The sequence below is a fragment of the Canis lupus genome, chromosome 23, assembly GCF_048164855.1.
Source record: "Canis lupus baileyi chromosome 23, mCanLup2.hap1, whole genome shotgun sequence".
Classification (NCBI taxonomy): domain Eukaryota; kingdom Metazoa; phylum Chordata; class Mammalia; order Carnivora; family Canidae; genus Canis; species Canis lupus.
Genome location: NC_132860.1, coordinates 50,288,047 through 50,307,892, shown reverse-complemented (window position 1 = coordinate 50,307,892; position 19,846 = coordinate 50,288,047). Strand labels below are relative to the sequence as shown.

The following is a 19,846-nucleotide window of genomic DNA, read 5'->3' as shown; positions in this document are numbered from 1 at the left end:
AATAAATATTGAATATAACTATTCACATTAAAGGGCAACAGCAACTAGGAACTGGTATTTAAATGACTATAAAAGATACACTTTTCCTTTCTTTGAAAAAGAAGAAAGTCAGGAAAGAATTCATAATGGAAAAGGTGCCCTCTTTTGCAAATTGTTCTAGTTCAGCTTGAGTGTGAGTAAATACTTTCTAAAGAGAACCAGAAGCAGAGCTATAATAGTAAGTGTTCACTTCAAACATGTTAGCTATACAAATGTTGAATTTCCAACACTGAAAAGCCTTTGGAAATCTGTTTTTAAAAAATGTTTCTGTGATATCTTTATTTTATTTTATTTTTCATCATAAGTGTTCTCTTTAACACCCATCATTTATTTCACCCATATCCCCACACACATTCTCTCTGGTAACCATCAGTTTGTTCTCTATAGTTAAGAATCTGTTCCTTGGTTTGTCTCTCTCTCTCTCTCTCTTTCTCTCTCTCTCTCTTTTTTTCCTTTGCTCATTTGTTTTGTTTAGTTTTTGTTTGTTTTAAGATACTTTGTTTATTATTTATTTATTTATTTATTTATTTATTTATTTATTTATTTAAAAGAGAAAGAGCATGAGTAGGAGGAGGAGTAGAGAGGGAGAGAATCTTCAAGCAGACTCCCTGCTGAAGGCAGAGCCTAATAAGAGATTAGATCTCATGACCCACGAGATCATGACCTGAGCCAAAACCAAGATTTAGACACTTGACTGAGCCACTCAGGCACTCCATTTGTTTTGTTTCTTAACTTCCACATATGAATGAGATCACATGGTATTTATCTTTCTCTGACTTATTTTGCTTAACATTATACTCTCTACCTCTATTAATGTTGTTGCAAATGGCAAGATTCATTCTTTTTTATGGCTGGATAATATTCCTATAGATCTATATAGATATAGATATATAGATATAGATAGATCTATCTATATAGGTCTATATCACATCTTCTTTATCGAATCATCTATTGATGGATACTTAAAAAAAAAAAATAGGGACACCTGGGTGGCTCAGTAGCTGAGCATCTGCCTTTGGCTCAGGATGTGATCCCAGAATCCTGGGATCAAGTCCTGCATCCAGATGCTTGCAGGGGCCTGTTTCTCCCTCTGCCTATGTCTCTGCCTCTTTCTGTGTGTCTCTCATGGATAAATAAAATCTTTTTAAAAAATTACACATCACCTCATTCCAGCTCAACAAATCTGCTTGTTTTGCAGGCTTAAATCAGTTTAGTGAAATAATGATTCAGGGAAATAAGCAATTTAATGAATGCAAATACAATTGTAAGGTCTTGTTTCTTACTTTTAGTTATATTATGATTTGGTGATGTTATTGTAATTGGATTTGTGAATAATTTTTGTACTTTATACCCCACTCTCCCCCTTATTTATTTTACTTTTTTGTAGGATTTCTAAAATTGTAAAGATGAATTAAAATCTAAAATTACAATTAGAGACTGACTATGATATTTCAGCTCATTCACTAATCACTGTTAGATGTATAAGTATAATACAGTAATGAAAGTAATACTCAATTCCTCTATGGAGTTTACTATATACCAGGTCCTCTCCAAGTCCTTTAGATATGTCAACTGTAATTCTTACCTTTTTTTTCTTACAACTTGTTGAATTGGTTAAGTAATTTCCTCATTTCACCTCTGAGGAAACTAAATTAGAAAGGATAAAAATGGTCCACAGTGCACCTGGGTGGCTCAGTTGGTGGTCTGCCTTCAGCTCAGGTCATGATCCCAAGGGTCCAGATATCCAGCCCCAAGTCATGCTCCCCATTCAGCAAGAAGCCTACTTCCCCCTCTCCCTCTGCCTGATGCTCCCCTTGCCTGTGCTCCTTCTCTCTCCCTGTCAAATAAATACATAAAATCTTTTTAAAAATTGTCCAAAATCTTAGAGAGGGGGAATTTGAATTCAGGAAGTCTGGTTCCAGAGCCCATGCTCTTTTCCACAATGCTATTTAATGAATGAATTGTATTCCATGTGCTCTATGGTAAATAGGTGCTTTGGAGCCAACACATCATTCCATAGAAAATTATAAGTGATGGTTTGGTTGCTATTTAACTTACAAAATATTGCTTAGTTCATAATAAGTGATGTATAGTACAAACATAGCTTTTTGGATTTCTGGGTCCTAGACGCAAGGATTCTTATGGTTAAGAAAGAAGAGAAAATAAATCACTTCTCTCTACATATGCTTCCTTCCCAGAGGTGGAGCCGTCCTCAAACACTTGAAATACAAAGTTTTTTCATATTCAATTTTTTATTTACCTTTCTTCTCTAGATCCTTTGCATATGCTTTTCCCTCTGTCTATAATGCCAGCTCAGAATTGGGGCAACTGACAAATTCCTTTTCTTTCTCAGCACTGCACTAAAATGTCAACTTTGCTCTGCCAGTGCTCATGATGAGCTGGTTCCTACCCTCTTTGCACCTCCGACATATGATACTTCTTTGTTTTACTCTTCACACATTGTGATGTTACTTAACAGAGCTATTACCTTGTCTATCTTCCCTATTAAATGATGAATTCTTCGAGGATCAAAGGGTGTGTTATTCATCTGGAATCCCAAGAACAGAAAAAAAAAAACCTGTTGAAACTATGCCAGATTCTTTATATTAATAATTATTTTAATTTTTATGACAATCTTAAGGCAGTTATAATCCTTGTTATATAAATCAAGAAACCAAGGTTTGAAAGGGTGGTCACATAATTAAAATGAGGTAGTACTGGGATTACAAAATAATTAACTCTGCCTCAAAAGCTCTCTGCCTGATTATATATATATATATATTTAAAGTGATACTGAATTCCTTTTTATTATTCTTCACAGTCTTATCAACTGTCTTCCCTTGTAACCCATATATCCCTTTGCCTCTGGGATATTGTCTCAATAAGTTGTTAAAAGTAAAAAGATAAGATTTATCTCATATGTGCTCTAAAGTAAAAATTATTGATCTCTAATTCTCTCTGTGGAATTTTATTTTTTTAAGAGTAATGCTTATTCATCTGAATGACTATTTAGTTGGTGGAATTTGAGCCTGAGTGATTATGCCATAGGGGAGGAAGAGGCTGTAGATAGTGGGTCTACTGCATTTAGCCAGATCTGCCTGACAGCCCATTTCACCACAGGGCCTGTGGTGATGACCAACTTGTGGCAGGATAGCTATTCATACATATGAATAATTTCTAAGTTGGGTATCTGTAAGATTTGTACCATGTGTATTTTGTATTTGATCATCTGGATATCAGGATGACAGCAAAACATTTCTTTATGTTAACTTTAATTTATGTGTTAAATGAGTGAGTGATAGAAATATTCTTTAGGATTCTGAATTTGGCATATTCTTCATTTTCTCTTCTTCATAATTAACTTTTTAGTACTCTGACATTTTGAAAGAAAACCTACATTTAAAGAAAAAAATGTGCTATAATATTAAGTAACCTACTAATTATTAAGAAAATTAGGTTATGTATTCTCTTGACAGATATTTTGGAAGATAACTAACACACTATATAGTGGGCAACCTTACATTCTCTATAGATGAATTGTATCATACCCAAAGATCAGCATAACCCCAATTTTACTTATACGGGTTACTCATTATACTCTAATAAATTTGACAGATTCTCTTTCTTGTTAAATTGAGAAAAAAAAATCCTCCCATATTGAGAACCATCTTTAAGCATACCCTTTAAATTTGATAGGTAATATTGATAAAGTAACTCAAGCCCCCAATTTGGCAATGATGTCATAAGTGAAGCATAATGATACAATGGGAAACACAATGTGAGTTAGAGGTCTAGTTCTACATGTCCCACCAGCTCCTCAGCAAGTCCCTTAACTGGCTGGCAACTGAGCAATAAAGCATAAAATTTAGCAGTATATTTTTTAGAGTCATACAAACGTAGGTAAGAGGACCCTCACCTGTCCAAATGGCAGATTCTTTACCTATAAAAGAAAGATAAACTCAAAATGCTGTTTTGTTGTGAGGACTCAATAAGAGAATGTATGAAAAGCTTTCAGCATAGATTGCCTGGTGCATAGGAAAAACATTAAGCATTATCAAGCCTTCCACTTATGCAGCTGCTATCTTCCCTTCAGAGCACTGAAATACAGGGGTTATAAAATAGTGAGATGAATCACTGAGTTTTAAAATCTTTTATAATCTTTTATAATCTCACCATTATGTTGATAAAAATAAATTGCCTCCCAGTATTTCTATGTTGAAGAACACAGCATTCATTCAAATATATGAGTTTCAGTACACTTGTTAAAAAAAAAGTCTTAATATTTTATGATAAATTTGCAAAATATCTCATTGGGGTGAACTGTGAAAGAAACACCGCTAAATATTACTAATTGCTTTCCAGAAGTAGTTTTACAACCCTCAATATCCTGGGTGTGATTCCTAGCACTGGATAATAAAAATGATCACAAAATAAAAATATAATTCAATAAAGAAGGGTATAAATAAGGATATATATTCAATATCCTTGCAGGAGAAGAGAAACCTTAAAATATCTACCGTAGAATTACTTAATTTTAGACAAAGTAACTGAGACAAAATGTTAGAATAAATTCAGGAGAAAAAAATGGAAGGAAATAATTTAAAATGATTTACAAAGAAACTTAAGGTTATTTTTAAATGACTTATTGGATACTCAAGGAAAAACCACATAGATTATATTAAGAATAGTAGTGCAAGCAAAATGAGGAAAACTGGCAGTCATTGGAAAATGGGCAGCTTTTTAATAATAGAAAGATTGTCTAAATAAAGTGAAAAGACCAAAGGCACCTATGGCAGCTAAATTATGAGAACATTCCTACAAAAACATCATCTTAATCTAAATTTCAATAATTATCTTAAAGATGATCTGCAACTATTAATTAAATACATTTAAAAATATTCCAGAGGCAATCAACCAATCAAAAAAATACTGTGACAGTTTGATGATCACTTTAAGGTCACAGTAGCTTATTGAAATAGAATAAAATATCAGACATTCTCTAATCTAATTGAACATAAAAATTCCTAGTGATGTAATCAAAACTAAATATCTCTAGCTTTCATTCCTGGCCTACTAAATCAGAGCATCGAAGAGAAGGCCCAGGAATCTGAATTTTTAGCAGAATTCTGTCGACATGATTCTATGTATTTTTTCATCCAGGTTTGTTTGGAAATCCTGTCCAGTATAAAAAAGAATTTTAAAAATATGAAGAGGTATGTAAAATTCAAAAAATGGTTGGCAAGTAATGATTTAGCGCAGCGGGCAGTGGTTGCCAATTGCACAGAATATGGAATATCTGGGAAGTGCTATAGAAAATGCAGATTCCTGGGAATTACAGGGTGAGGAAAACTTGCACACAGATATTAAACTCTTTCTTCCAATCTCTTTTGAAGGAATACCTGGAACAGAATGATTCCCACTAGTGTAATCCAAGTGGTGCATTTGAAGACCTAGGTTATCCTTAGAACTGCCAGTAAAAAGTAGGTCTAGGACTTTATTTTATTTTATTTTATTTTTTGAAAGATTCCTGAAGGATCAGTCTTTAGAGGCCAGTAAACATCTTTAAAGCACCTGCATAGCCTGCTAGCTGATATGATTTGGGATGGGTCAGCTAACTCACTGGACCTTGAAAAAACAGTGCTCTTCCAGTTCAGGGAGAAAGATCATTTGGATTTAATTCTTCTTAGTGCTTGCAGTTGGGAGAAGGCTGCTGGGATCATCTGGGGAGGAATAAGAGCAGAAACACTTCTTGTGTCTCAACAAAGAAGTGTTTATTGGTAATTTGTTCACTATGTATCTCTGGAAATAAAAATATTGATTTCTAGGACCACTTCAGAAATTCTGATTGGATAGATCTTGGGTATGCCTAACATTTCAGTTTTTTACAAGGACCCAGAATACTCTCTTGCAAGTGTTTGTGGATCACACTATGTTGGCCTATTAGATACAAATTTATAGATTTCCAAAAGGTTTTCAGAAGTTTTATTATTGAATGTTATTTTTTTTATTTTTATTTATTTGTGATAGTCACAGAGAGAGAGAGAGAGAGAGAGAGGCAGAGTCACAAGGAGAGGGAGAAGCAGGCTCCATGCACCGGGAGCCCGACGTGGGATTCGATCCCGGGTCCCCAGGATCGCGCCCTGGGCCAAAAGCAGGTGCTAAACCGCTGCGCCACCCAGGGATCCCTATTGAATGTTATTTTATTATTAATTTTATTTTTAATTGATGTATACTTGTCATAAAATTTATGTTAGTTTCAGCTTTACAACATAGTGATTCAACAGTTACTATTCAACAATAACTTTGTTGCCAAAGTTATTGCAATATTATTAACCATATTTCTTATACTGTACTTTTCATCCTTGTGACACACTTATTATATAATCAGAAGTTTTACCTCTTAATCCATTCACTTATTTTTCTTATCGTCCCCTCTGGCAACTATCAGATTGTTCTCTGTATTTATGAATCTGTTTCTGTTGTTTTATTTATTTTTTAGATTCTAGATATAAGTGTATGGTATTTGGCCTTCTCTGGCTAATTTTACATAGCAATAATACCCTCCAAATCCAGCCATGTTGTTGTGAATGGCAAGGCTTCATTATTTTTTATGGCTGGGTAATATTCCATTGTGTATATATAGTGCATCTTAAGAAGAGAAAAAGTGAACAAAGGGGATGGAGTCAGAAAATTCTGGTTTAAATGAAATTAGTTAAATTTAAATGATTTAAATTTAAATGAAAACTAATTGAAAGCAAATAATAAAATATAAAACTCTTCTCAATGCTACCCCCTCCCCCACAAAAAGCTCTATTAAAACATCAGTTCTACACAGAGGAGTCTCAATAAACACAGGAAAGGACAACAGCAGAAACAAACACTACAGTAAGGGAACTAGGGAAGGAGAGTCTATCTGCAATGACCCATGCACTAGTGAAATACAGCGGATATTTTGTCATAAATAATAACAGGTTAATAACTTTTACTATATAACAGCCACCTTTCTGATTGCTTTTGCTTCACACATATTAATGCACTAGTCCTGACAATAACCCTGTGAGATAAGTATCCATGCTATTCCCATGTTTAGAAGAATAAACAGAAGTGCAGACAGGTTAAGTCTCTTGTCCAAGGATAATATAGGTGGTAAATGAAAACCAACTTGCTGACTGATTTACTTCAAACAAAATTAATCAAAACAGATTCCAGTTTATATCTCTGAAATGATGCTACTCTCATGAGCTTGCTTGCTATAAGCTTTTTTGACTGATGATAAAGGAGGTAGTATAACAGGTAGTTTACTGGCATTGCACCTGCACCCTCTCTTTTCTTCTATAGTCTAGACTGTGGCAATGCTTTTGAGTTGTGGATAGAAATACTATTTATCTTATGTGAATTCTGGGAAAGGTGGTTGAAAGCCATTAATCTATGCAAGAAGTAAAGAGTATTATAATTAGTAGTTGAAAGAAAGAGATAGGTGAAAAAAAAAAAACGTCACAGGTATAGAATACACCAAGCTTGCCAAACCCATGGAACTTATATATGTGGTCATGAGGTTTGGAGATTTTAATTGACCCAGATATGTTTATATTAGATATTTAGGAGAAAGGTGATCTTACTAACAACACAATTGAAGAAGTTAGTTTGTGGGTAGATTTTAAATTGAAAAGAGAGAAAAAGAAGTGCTCATTAAAGAAAAAAAAAGTAGAAATACAAGGGGAGCTTGAGAGTAGAATCCTGGAAAAATATCTATATTTACAAGGTTAATGCTCCTAAATCCCTTCTAAAACAACACCAACTGTAAAGAAGGCAGACAAAAGGGTGAATAGAGATAGGTAGACATAGAGTTAAACGCAGTGATTGATTTAGGGAGTAGATAGAGAAGAGACCATTAAAGGTGCAGCTGAGGGGATCCCTGGGTGGCTCAGTGGTTTAGCATCTGCCTTTGGCCCAGGGTGTGAAATAAAGATAAAATCTTTAAAAAAAACAAAGGTGCAGATGAAACTCTTTGGGATGGTCTACTGCCAGGTAAGTCAAGAAAAAAAAAATATTTTCAGGTTTAAACATAAACCACAAAGAGGTCAAGAAAGACAAAGGCTGAGAAAACACTAATATATTTGATTAACATATAGATGACCAGTTGTGAGAAAACATGTTGAGTGATATGGTGGGACTCAATGCCAGATTTCAGGTTATTAAATAAATAAAGATAGTGTAGCAATGGAGATGTTGTAGAATAGTCTGACAATAGGATGTAAGATTAACACAACTGAACATATATCTTCCGTTCTTACAAAAAATAACTCAAAGTCCACCTTCCTTCCTTATATCATGAATGATATATTCACTGTTGCAATACTAGTTATCAAAAGTTTACATCTTTTGAGATCTATTTCCTAAATTACAATAACAAGGAAATAAGTAAAAACCCTAAGTTAGATACATATCTAATTTTATCATATAAGTACTAATTTTATCAGTACTTATTATATATTTCTTCAAAGTCTAGATATATTAAGAGAGTTAATGAAATGATAAACATTGTTTTTCTTGATAAAAGTCCTATTTCTATAGGTAAAAGTTCAAATTGCTTTTAAAAGTCTGCTTAAGGAGAAATTGAATTGTAAAATGACTGATTGTCAAGGACATTTGAGCAAACTACATATTCTTTTTTTAAACACTTTATTTATTTATTCATGAGAAACAGAGAGAGGCAGGGACACAGGCAGAGGGAGAAGCAGGCTCCACGCAGGGAACCTGACATGGGACTCTATCCCAGGTCTCCAGGATCACGCCCTGGGCTGAAGGGGGCGCTAAACTGCTGAGCCACTGAGGCTGCCCTACATACATATTCTTTTTATTCAGAAATTATCCAATGATTTCTTGAAGTTTTTAGTTCATTTGTATAATATCAAGATGATAATCTTTCCAAAGAGACACATAGCAAAATAAATAAAAGATTAATAAAATCCAAATAAATTTCTATATTCCTGCAGAATTTGACATAAAGTCTTAATATATTCAGCTTCCTTTACATAGATAAATATACATGAGTAGGAGTGTTCTTGTCACAAGCTTTCCAAGTCCCCTAGGAACCATCCATAAATTGAAAATCCTGAACAAAAATATCAAGCTACCAAGAAGTGAAGAGAGGTACACAATCAACTCTGGCAAACAGGAGCAAGACAGCTCTCACACACTACTTCAAGAACTACAAATATTCCACAGGACAAGTAAAAATACTTTTCTCTAGATTTGTGTTTGGTCTTTGTATTAGTTTTCTATGGTCATTGCAAAAAAAAAAATACTTGGTAGTTTAAAGTTAGCACATTTATTTTCTTAAATTCTGAAAGAAAGACGTTTAAAACCTGATGATTAAAATTTCCTTTGGCCTAAATAAAGGTAGCCTCCCTTGAAAGCAGGACTACCTTCCCTCTGGAGATTCTAGAAAAAATCTATTTCTTTGCCTTTTCCAGCTTCTATAGGTATATTCTTTGCATAGCTTCTGGCCTTTCCTGATCTTCAAAACACATCACTATCTCTGCTTCCATCACCACACTGCCTTTACCTCCTCTGTATTCAAATCTCCCTCTATGTCTCTCTTACAAGGACATTGGTGACTACATTTAGGGCAAGCGCTATACATCTAGAGGAATCTAGGTTAATCAAGGGTAATGTCTCCAAAATAAGATCCTTAATTTAGTCACATCTGCAAAGTTCTTTTACCATGAAAGTACCATTTAAAGTTTCTAGGAATTGGAATTGGGGGCCATTATTCAGCCTACTGGAGTCTTCATTTTTTTACCCTCCCATTGCTCATAGGATCTGAATTATTCAGAAGTCTTTAATGGAGCCGTGTATAATTTCCTTGTTGACACAACTCTTGTCTTAAAAAATAAACCTGTTGTCCACACATAAGTCCACACATCAGTCTCAGCTGATGACTTTGCCTGTGACTCATTTTTAAAAAAGAAAGAAAGAAAATGTAGGAATAGATGAAAAAAAAGATTGAACACACTTATTTTGATGAACAGTGAGAAATGTTTAGAATTGTTGAATCATATTATAACCTGAAACATAGAATGCTATATGTTTTTTTTTATTTATTCATGAGAGAGAGAGAGAGAGAGAGAGGCAGAGACACAGGAGGAGTGAGAAGCAGGCTCCATGCAGGGAGCCTGACGCAGGACTCATTCCCGGGACTCCAGGATCAGGCCCTGGGCCAAAGGCAGGCGCCAAACTGCTCAACCACCCAGGGATCCCCCTAGAATGCTATATAATAATTATACTTCAATTAAAAGTGTCATCAGATTTTTCACTACCAAATAGGTTACCTGCATCTACAATCTTTTTACTTTTCTTCTCACTGTGACAACTGATGAATTCTCTAACAAAGGACAATATTTCTGCATGCATTTTCAATCTATACCCACTCACTTTTTCAATTTAGTTCTTCAATGATTCTCTTTACTGTACTCTCCAACTCTGAGGTTGGGAAAAGGACCATGGACCAATTTCTTTCTTTCTTTCTTTCTTTCTTTCTTTCTTTCTTTCTTTCTTTCTTTCTTTCTTTCTTTCTTTCTTTCTTTCTTTCTTTCTCTTTCTTTCTTTCTTTCTTTCTTTCTTTCTTTCTTTCTTTCTTTCTTCTTTCTTTCTTTTTCTTTCTTTCTTTCTTTCTTTTTTCTTTCTTTCTTTCTTTCTTTCTTTCTTCTTCTATCCTCTCTGTACCACCAGAGAGCTATTATAGCACTAGGGAATGGGGCTGAGATTATGCTGCCTTAGGAAGGAAGGGAGTCTTGTAGGAAAAGATCCCATCTGGACTGGAAGAAGTATGAGTAGTCCTGTACATAGTGGAATGTAAAAAGATGCTTTGCTATATCTTCTTGAAGATTTAAATCTATTATTGGAACATGGTGATTCTCTTTATCCCTAGAAATGTGTTTAATATGTTATCAGTAGAACTAGTTCAACTTCTTTTTTTAAATTAATATTTGCTTTTACATATTTTCCATTCTTTCATTTTAACACTTGTAAAGTTTTTAGAACAATGCCGTACATGTAGTAATTAAACATAAATGTTGATTACACAAAAATAAAATTAGCTAAAAACAATATTCAAAATTGGGCTGGGAACACAGATGAGAGGAGAAATAAAAGTATGGAATTGCCATAATTAAAAGGGAGATAGTGAGACCCTGAAGGGAGACTACCGACAAGAGTGCTGTGGGAGAGGTAGGAATGCTTTGAAGGAGAGATGTGGGAATGAAAATCTGGCAAAAGAAAGATGTGGTTAAAGGGGAGCATTCAATACATTTTACTGTGTCATGTGAAATGCCATAACTTCACTAATTACCCTCTAAACCATTAGCAAAAATCGGTATTATTTATAAATGCTTTTGAGGCTAGATTTGTTTGTTTTGGTTTAATGAGATGATATGTGAGATTGGCCTCATGGGACACTCAGTGAGAACAAGCAGATCCTAGGATGCAAGTTATATTCAGTGTTTAGGGTAATATCCTCCTTTGTAACTATATGAAGGTGGTTGTAACTATTTGTTTTGTTCTGCATTATATCCTTAGTACTTCACAAACTATCTAACATATAGTAGGTATGGGATACACATTTGTGAATGTGTGAGGGTAATTTCACACTGTCAGCGGGGGAAATCTAATCTTGTCACTTATGTATTCAGATCTTCTAAAGCTTCACCTTCTATGTTTTAGATACCTCTTACATGCCAGTTCAAATCTTGGCCAGATTTTTTATTCCCTCAACTGCCCCTGCAACCAGGTCTATGCAGGAGCAACGAGTTGCCCCTTGAGACATAGTGCAAGTGCAGAGTTAACTGCTTATGGTGCCACCTTCAAGGATTGGGAGATGGAAAGTCAGTGATATGTCTACCAAGCAGACTTCTCTGAGTGCATTTCATAAAGTTCTGTTCCTGTGGGATCAAGCTGCGGTGGCCTGTAGAAGCAGTCATCTCCATAATGCAACCCCCCTTTATACTGTTTCATGCCTCCAATCCACCCAATCCTTCATTCCAGCTCTCTGGGATAAATTCCAATTAACTACCTACAAACAAATTTTGTTCCAAGCTTTGCTTTAGCAAAACCCAAGCTAAGACAATACATTCTACAGTAACACATTTTATAAAGTAAAATTTTGTTTGTACTTGAAAGGAAATAATGTGCATATGTATATAGCTTCAATTAGTTTTAGAAAGGTCTACTTTTTTTTTTTTCCAGAGAAATGTAAAGATGCAATGTTCTTGAAGTGATTTTCATAGCTAACTATATGGTCACAGCAGATTAAACATGCTTTATATTCAAACTGCTGCAAAGGTGTTTGCCAAGTTTGCAGAAATATCCATTACAATGCTTGTCTCTGCCCTGAGAGATTTGTAAAACCCAGCAGGAATTGCAGCTGACCATGCTACAATAAATGGATTCATCCACAATTGTATTCTATTTTTATTTTCAGACTAGGTGTTTAATATATGCCACCTATTTGGGAAAACATTCAGGAATATATCCTTTTTATGAATAAACTTTTCAATTATTTTCTTTTTGAAGAGAGATCAAATAGTGATATGAAAGTTTTGAATTAAAAAATCTGTGCTTTTCTTGGGTAATATTAAAAGTTTCCTGTTTTTCACACATTATCCTGGCATGAATTCTATAACCATCCAGTAAGTTCAGTAATTTTTAATAAAAACTGTTCACTTAGATTGCATATAGATGTTAAGTCTGAGAAGTTTGGAAGTTCGTGTGGGTTGACTATAGAATTGGTTCCCTTCTGAGATAAGGGTGGCGGTTATCTAGGTGAAGTGTATTGACAGCTCTGCTTTGATGTGAGTTCTGAAACAAACTGGCTTTCAGGCTGCAGACACCCAAATATCAGAATGAGAAGGTTTTATATTGTGCATTACCATCACATTAAGTACTTTAGTCTTCCATGAAAAATTCATTTATATTATTAAGATATCTGCCCTTTGCTCTTTTTTGCATGTAGGTAGAGAGAAGGAGTGAGATTCCAATATTTCACTGAAACAGTTGTTTCACAAACATATTTTCAATCCCTCTTTGCTCAGGCTTATGCCCCCTTTCACAACTAACTTTGATTTCAAAGCTTCTCTAGGCTTCCAGAAGGTACATGGTCCTTAGCCCCTTCGTTAGATCCTTTAAACTTTATTCTAGGTTTTAGTTTTCTCCATTTAGGTTTTAATTCACATCCTCCCTTATTCTCCCAGAAATCTAACAAAATGTCTCACTGATTAATGAAATACTTCCTCTCCTTCAGCATTCTTATTAATGATATGAATTTCTTCTTGTAGGGTGTCAGAAAGGGGACAGGTAACAAATACGTGCACTTAGTTCACCATTCTGAGCTGTATGCTCACATCTTGTTTAAATATTCATTTCCAGGGGTGCCTGGGTGGCTCAGTGGTTATACATCTGCCTTCAGCCCAGAACATGATCCTGGGGTCCTAGGATTGAGTCCCACGTTGGGCTCCCTTCATGGAGCCTGCTTCTCCCTCTGCCTGTGTCTCTGCCTCTCTCTGTGTGTCTCACATGAATAAATAAATAAAATCTTTTAAAAAATACTCATTTCCATTGGATTTCTTGATACTAAACTTCTGTTTTTCCTATTACTTCTCTGACTTCTTTCCATTATCTTTTGTAGGATTTTTATTCTTTACTCTTTGCAGTTTGGATTATGCAAGTCTTAGTCCTAAACTCACATCTCTTCATTTCATACTCCTTTCATGGACTTTCTTAACCGTAGTAATGGTTTCATTTACCAGTTCCTTCTTGATGACTCATGTTTATATTTCAACACTATTATTAAAACCATTAATTGTGTTTTAGAATTTTAAGACAAACTACATTCAATTTTTATAAAAAAGCAAAACTACATCAAAGTGTTTCAAGATCTTATTAATGTTAGTAGCCTACTTTCCTTGTTATATTCAGTTTCATTTATTAAAAACATATTCAGTACAGTGTACACATCTAAAATAGCTTTAAAACCTGCAACAATATGATATTGAATGATAATTATACAGTAATAATTTGTAAATTTGCTTTTCAGCTTTTGCAGTTAGTCTATGGGGAAGTTTAGAACACTTGTAAAAGTGTAACAGTAAAAGCAGCAGACAAAAGGACATAAATGTAGTGTAGGAAGGCTGAAGGAAAAAGTAGAGATAAAAATATCTCCGTGATATGTAATAAGAAGTCAAGAATTATTTTTCAGGAGTTAAGAGAACAGTAAAGATTTGAATACATTATCAAAGTTTAAAAGTAAGCAATGGAAAACTATTATACAAATATAAATTAAAGGAGAATAGAAGATATATATATGTATATATACCGATATGTACAAGGGAGTCAATAATTACTGTCTAAAATTGCCTAAATAAGAAACAATTTTTAATGCTAGAAAATATATTTTTTCATGAAAGGAAAAAGAATTTTAAAAGTTAGCTCTAAGAAGTAGGATTGATGGGAAGGTGGTGTGCGTTTTCTTCCCCTCCATCAGCACTTATAAACCACTACACTTATTTGATATAAGTGTCTTATTATAATAAAAATTAAACAGTAGACAAATAACAACTAAGGAAACAATAACCTTAGATAATTCATAGAAAGAAGAAATATGCATTTTTGAACTCATAAAATCTTAAATGAAACTGTCATTGAATGATATAATTTAAATTTTGAAAATATTTTCCACCTTTTTTTTTTTTAAGATTTTATTTATTTACTCATGAGTGGCACAGAGAGAGAGGCAGAGACACAGGCAGAGGGAGAAGCAGATTCCATTCAGGGAGCCCGATGTGGGACTCAATCCCGGAACTCCGGGATCATGCCCTGAGCCAAAGGTAGACGCTCAACTACCAAGCCATCCAGGAGTCCCTCAGCTGTCTCTCTCTCTCTCTTTTTTTTTTAAGGATTTTATTTATTTATTCATGAGAGATACAGAGAGAGAGAGGCAGAGACCCAGGCAGAGGGAGAAGCAGGCTCCATGCAGGGAGCCCGATGTGGGACTCGATCCCGGGTCCCCTGGATCACACCCTGGGCTGAAGGCTGTGCTAAACCGCTGAGCCACCAGGGCTGCCCAGCTGTCTCTTTTTAATTTAAATACTAACCTTAATACAACAGTTCATTTTACTTTTTATTGGCTTTGTTAAGCCTTTTATATAGTACTGCTCAAATGATTTTTTAAATGCAAATATCCATTTAAAAAGTAGTCAACAATATCAACTGCATCAGTAAATTCAGTTAGTATGAAAAAACTATTAGTTTTCATGGTAGTACTATTTTGATAGTACCACTAGTACTGTAAAGTACTACTAGTCGTACCTTTTTATTATACTGTTGGTAGCATAGTACTGGTTATATATGAATCAGTGTATTGTTCTGTAAAGGCCAAGAAAACAGCTAAGAGTGGAGGAATTGGTGCTAATAGGAGGAGGAACAGTATAGTAATTCTATTGAAATAGATTGAGGGCTAAATAGTAGGGATGGAGAAGTGGATTTAATTTTATTAGTAGGAAGATTAATTTAATAGCATCTTGTTTTTGTGAAGTGCTGATAAGCAGTGCAGTTTAAAGAAAGCAGAGAAGATTCTGTGGGAGAGTTAAAGATTAGCCATCCACAGAAATTTAGTAGGATTGAGAAGCACTCCCGAAGGCCTGTTTGAATCAATAGTGTCATGAATCAATGACGGGTGTAATTTCCTAGCAGCTTTCAGATTCTCAAGGTAGTCACAGATTAAGAGCAAAGTTGAATTCATTGGGATTTGGGATTTTGCCAAGCGATAGCAATAGAAGACAGGGGCAAGAGAGCTAAAATAGCAATAAAAAATATTTTAATTATTCTTGAAATGTTTGACCATGGCAGATAAAAGATCAAGTTAAGTGATATATCTGTGCCATGAAATAATAAAAGGAATACAAACAACTGTTGAATATGGGCACTGAAATAGTGAAATTGGTTCTGTACTAGTGAAACCAGTATCTGTTTTTGGATTCTGATTTATACATGTGCTACTTTCTCTCATGATGGTCAGTCAGTGCAATATTTAGGTCAATTATATAAAAATAAGACAGCTACTGTCAACCTCAGCCACTATTCAAGTATATATTAGTATTACATAAATGAATAACCTTAATGGAGCTCTTTATTGACTAGTCAGCAAATTTTTACAATTTTCAGGCAAAGATGTTTTAAATTCTTAAGGAGTTGAGAAAATGCTTGGAAACATATGGAAATGAGGTATAGAAAATCACTTAATTCTAAACTTTTAACTAAATAAATTTTTAAAATAATATTTATTTCTTTTTTCTTTTTACCCTGTAGACAGTTAAGAGAACAATAAAGATTATTTTCATATAATCTTGAAGTTGACACAATATATTCACAATCACAGCTTTAACTACAGTGAGGGAATACCCAATGCTGAATTTTAAATATCTTTCTCCACCCTAGCCCTCTTTTATGCATATTAGGCATGTATATCTAAATACCTACTGCATATGGATTTCCCAAGAATATTTCATCTCATTATATTAAAACTGAATTCCTCATATTTACAAACTCCTCAATCTGTGTTATCTCTTCTTTTGAAGAGAATTGTCACATTCAATGAACTGTGTTCTTACTCTAGAGCCTCATATTTAATTTATTATTAAATCTTAGTAATTCTACCCATTTAATATCCTGCATATTTCCTGCTCTCCAATGCCATTATCACTGTTTTCACTCTGTCTTTCATTACCTCTCAGCTGGTGATTTTCATTAGTCCGAATTGGTTTCCTAACTTCTGTTCTTTCCCAGCTATCCCTCCATGCCATTTCCTAGCTATGTGATCTTTGGCCCTTTGGCAGGTCCCTTCATGTCTCCAATATTGGCTTCTTCATCTCTAACCTGGATATTGTATTTGTACTCTCTACCAGATAGTGTGTGTGTGTGTGTGTGTGTGTGTGTGTGTGTGTGTGTGAAATACATAAAATGAGAAAATGAGTAGTAGGCGAAAATCTTTTGATGAAACTCTGGGCCTCCACTGCAGCAGCATATATTCTAAAACTAAGGATATAAAAGAGTAATGTTGAAATAGATTATTTTTTAAACTTGACAATCAATCAGGATTCTCAAGCTCACTTCTTAATAATGCCTTCATGGATTTTTTATTGCATGACAGAGCAAGCCACATATCATATATCAACTGGTAATGCAGCACTTGACTCCTTTAATACAATGCTTAACTGTAAATGTCTAGAACTACAAATGAGGTGTTTAAATTTGAAGATACTTTAGATAGATGGAAATACCTATAATTATGGAATCATAATTTCTGCCTGAATTGCACTTAAAAGTCAAAGTTGCAACTGCTTCTATTATTGGAAAAGTAATAATAACAATTATAACTATACCATGAAGTATTAAAAGCCGAACATTCAATTGAAGGTAGCAAAATAAAAAAGTAATGAAAAGTGAACCTATAAAGTGCTTGCAATTCATACGCATATGTTATATAAAGGCACTAAAGAGCAAAGAAAAAAACTGTAGTCTTTTTTACAGTTCATCTTTTCAGATGCTTCATTTCTCTTTGGCATTAGGATAGCATTATGGTTAATACATCTCATTCAAAGGTCATCACTTTCATATGCCAAAATTTTTATTTTGGGTATGCATAATTCAGACTAAAAGTGTAAAATTTCTAAATATGAAAATTAAAAAATATTTGTATTAGGCTTATGTGTTTTGAAATGCATCTTTATTTTTCACAGTTGAGGTGGCTGACCATTTTAATCCAGACCATGCAACTTACCATCATTGCGTAGAGTGAGTGGTGTTGGAGGGCTAAGTACTCGAGCGTTTGTCACTGTGTTTTTCACCAGACAAATATAGCTGCCAACATCTGATGTTTGGACTTTAGAAATATAAAGGTTGCCTGTCTCCTGGGAAATGAACCGTCGGCTGTCCTCCACCACAAAGGAAGGGAACTCGTTAAATACCCAGCTATAGATGATCTCTGTAAATACACAAAATTTGATTTTTGAAAGATAAGATTATTTTACTAACAGTTAAAGCTCAAACAAGAACTCCTTTACTAAGTGTTTGATCTACTGCAAGGCCATACATATTTGTATGTATGTATGTATGTATGTATGTATCCAGATACCTATATAATTTAGTATTTTTTGTTCAAAGGACTTTTGTTCTTAAGGATTACAGGAGGATCTGAAGTATTTCTTAAGGATACTTAGCATTTATCCAACCATCCACCCATCCATCCATCCATTCATTCATCCATTCATTTCAGTGTGTGTTGAATGTGAATTAGATGATTAGGACTATGATAGCACTAAAACTAAAAAGATGAGAGAAACAGTTTCCTATTCTCAAAGATCAATTTAATGAGAGATTTACCCAAACCTATTAATCAATATGGAATAAAGAAATGGAGATATATATTCTATTGCAAAGAAGGCATGAGAGAGGGGTACTTAAGCAATCATGTTGATCAGGGAAAACTTCCTGAGATAAAAGACACATAAGCTACATTCATTTATTCATTTATTCAACCAGTATTGCTTGAGGGTCCAATAGACCAAGCAGTGTTCTATTTTTTTATCCTTCTTGGAATTATGAAATGCTTTGCTATGCAAAATTGAAAATTATTTTAAAAACTAAATAAACATGTTAATCCACAATGCCCAATTATCTGTAAAATTTGAGAAAATGTCAATTTTGTATACACCTGGTATCCAGTTAGAGAAAATGGTAAGGCAGTCAAACATGAATAAGGGAACCAAGAGAGGAATTTGTGTTGGTGTTATAAATTTGGAAGTCTTAAAAGATTAATTTGAGCTAGCCAGGTGAAGAGTGGATGGCATGCTGTCAGAGGAGACAAATGAGAAAGTTCATTCACACAAGGACTGGATGGTATGAATGGACTACAACAATAACTAGTTTTGTGTTATTGGAGTGAAAATTTCAAGGAAGAGAGTGGTAAGAAAAGAGGTTGGAGACTAGAGGTAAATTCAAACTACTAAACAAAGATTAACATGGTGTATGTATGTGATATTAAAGAGCTTGTGCTCAATCTTGTATGGGATGCGGTACCACTGGATGTTTTTCAAGAAAGGGTTGACATAGATACATACATTAGTAGATTTTCTGGTGATTCTGCAAATGTTGGATTTTATTGCAGGAGAGATAATAAGATAATATTACATACCAAAAGTGAAGGCTGAGGAAGTCTTGAATCAGAATCATTAAAACAACAAGAAGAAAGATGTTGGTCCAAGAAATATACCAGAGGTAAGTCAAAGAAAGAGACAAATAGTCCAGGAATACTCTCATGTCTTTCTTGAGTGACTGGAAAGAGAATGGTAAAATAAATTGGAAATATACCAAGTCAAACTAATTTAAGGAGAAAGATTATTGGTTCATTTTCAGGACATGTTGAGTTGGAAGTCTGTGAAGAAAATCTGCGTAAGGAGCTCTAGCAGTTGGCAAGTAGGTGTTCAAAGTCCAGGAAAGGAAATCTGAGGTGAAGGTTAAATTTGAGAGTTGTCAGTATAATTGTCAGATATAATTGAATCCAAGTAAATGGGTGAGATAAATTAGGAAGAGCAGATATGGTGAGAAGATACTCTGGGAAGCACAAACATCTAAATAAAGGTAAGAAAGAAGAAACTGCTGAAAAGATTCCAAAGGAATAAAGAAAATGCAGTGTTATAGGTGCCAATGGCTTAACCACAAGATTTAGCCATTTAATCCACAAGATTAAATAATA

General features: G+C 34.2%; 1 protein-coding gene across 5 annotated transcripts in view; it reads right to left on the bottom strand.

The window, feature by feature from the left end:
• Positions 1-19,846, bottom strand: part of CNTN5 (contactin 5) — a 1,277,146-nt gene that overhangs the window by 346,663 nt on the left and 910,637 nt on the right. For all 5 annotated transcript variants that reach the window (XM_072795132.1, XM_072795133.1, XM_072795136.1 and 2 more), the window contains one exon: positions 17,873-18,076. In XM_072795132.1, the coding sequence (XP_072651233.1) occupies positions 17,873-18,076 (204 nt within the window). The remainder of the gene's footprint in view (positions 1-17,872; positions 18,077-19,846) is intronic.